Below are 1,155 nucleotides of genomic sequence, written 5' to 3'. Positions count from 1 at the left end.
TCATCTCTACAATAAATCAGAAAATCAGCCGGGTGTGGTAGCGCATGCCTGTAATTCCGGCTGCTTGGAAGGCTGAGGCGGAAGGATCGTCAGAGCCCAGCAGGTCGAGGCTGCGGTGGCCGGGAGCGGCCACTGCACTCCAGTCTGGGCGACAGAGTGAGACTCCAACTCAAAAAAATAAGAAAAATAAAAAAAAATAAAAAATAAAAAACTGGAAGGTTGGCATACATTTGACTTCACACTCTGAAGCAACATCCTGACAGTCATCCACATCCACTTCAAGGAACACCACACTGGAATACTTTTCAGAGAGGGAATGAAAGAAAGGCTTGATTATTTTGCAAGGCCCACCCCACATGGCTGAGGAGTCAACTACACCAAGTTTATCACCTGCAGCTTCCAAGGCATCCTGAAAAGAGGCCTTGCTATCGATCTGTTTCACCATTTTGGCTGATGGGGTCTGGGGAGCGGCTGTTTTTTTTAAACCCCACCAAGTGGGTCCTGTTCTATGAATGGAGGTATAAGTTCAGCCTGTGATAAAGTTGGTGAGAAGTCTCCCTGGGGAGTTCCCTTCTGTGATCCTCTCCCAGGGCCAAGTCACTGCTCTCTTGGCAAGGACAGGGAAAGCCCCCAGGTGTGCAGATTCTGCCACCAACCTTTCTACCTGGTAGCCTGACCCATACCGGTATGTGGACTGCTTCCAGGTGCTGCGCTTCTCATTTGATGGGCTGAGGTCTGTGTCTGCCCCCCCCCCCCCCCCCGCCTGGGACAGACCCCCAGGCCACGCCCAAAGGGAAGGACCCTCCCGCCAGGAAGAGAGAAGCAGCTTTCTCTTTTTTTTGAGTTGGAGTCTCGCTCTGTCTTGCAGGCTGGAGTGCAGTGACACCCTCATAGCCACCTCAGCCTCGACCTGCTGGGCTCAGGCGATTCTTCCACCTCAGCCTTCCAAGTAGCTGGAACTACAGGCATGCGCCATCACGCCCAGCTAATTTTTCTTGATTTATTGTAGAGATGAGGTCTCTTCAAATTGCCCAGGTTGGTCTCGAACCTGTAGCCTCAGGCAATCCTTTTACCTCGGCCTCCCAAAGTGCTGGAAATATAGGCGTGAGCCACCATGCCCAGCTTAATTTTTTATTGTGTGTTAGACACTGTAAT

At 51.3% G+C, this 1,155-nt stretch overlaps 1 protein-coding gene across 1 annotated transcript in view; it reads right to left on the bottom strand.

The window, feature by feature from the left end:
* Positions 1-469, bottom strand: part of LOC103266009 (thioredoxin-like) — a 741-nt gene extending 272 nt beyond the window's left edge. The window contains exon 1 of the mRNA XM_008063652.2: positions 219-469. Within this exon, the coding sequence (XP_008061843.1) occupies positions 219-445 (227 nt within the window). The 5' untranslated portion in view covers positions 446-469. The remainder of the gene's footprint in view (positions 1-218) is intronic.
* Between the last annotated feature and the right edge of the window lie 686 nt (positions 470-1,155).

The sequence above is a fragment of the Carlito syrichta genome, unplaced genomic scaffold (assembly GCF_000164805.1).
Source record: "Carlito syrichta isolate Samal-C Ts95f unplaced genomic scaffold, Tarsius_syrichta-2.0.1 Scaffold306978, whole genome shotgun sequence".
In the NCBI taxonomy this organism is placed as follows: Eukaryota; Metazoa; Chordata; class Mammalia; order Primates; family Tarsiidae; genus Carlito; species Carlito syrichta.
Note: the sequence above shows the minus strand (reverse complement) of the source record. Positions and strands in the feature narration are given on the sequence as shown.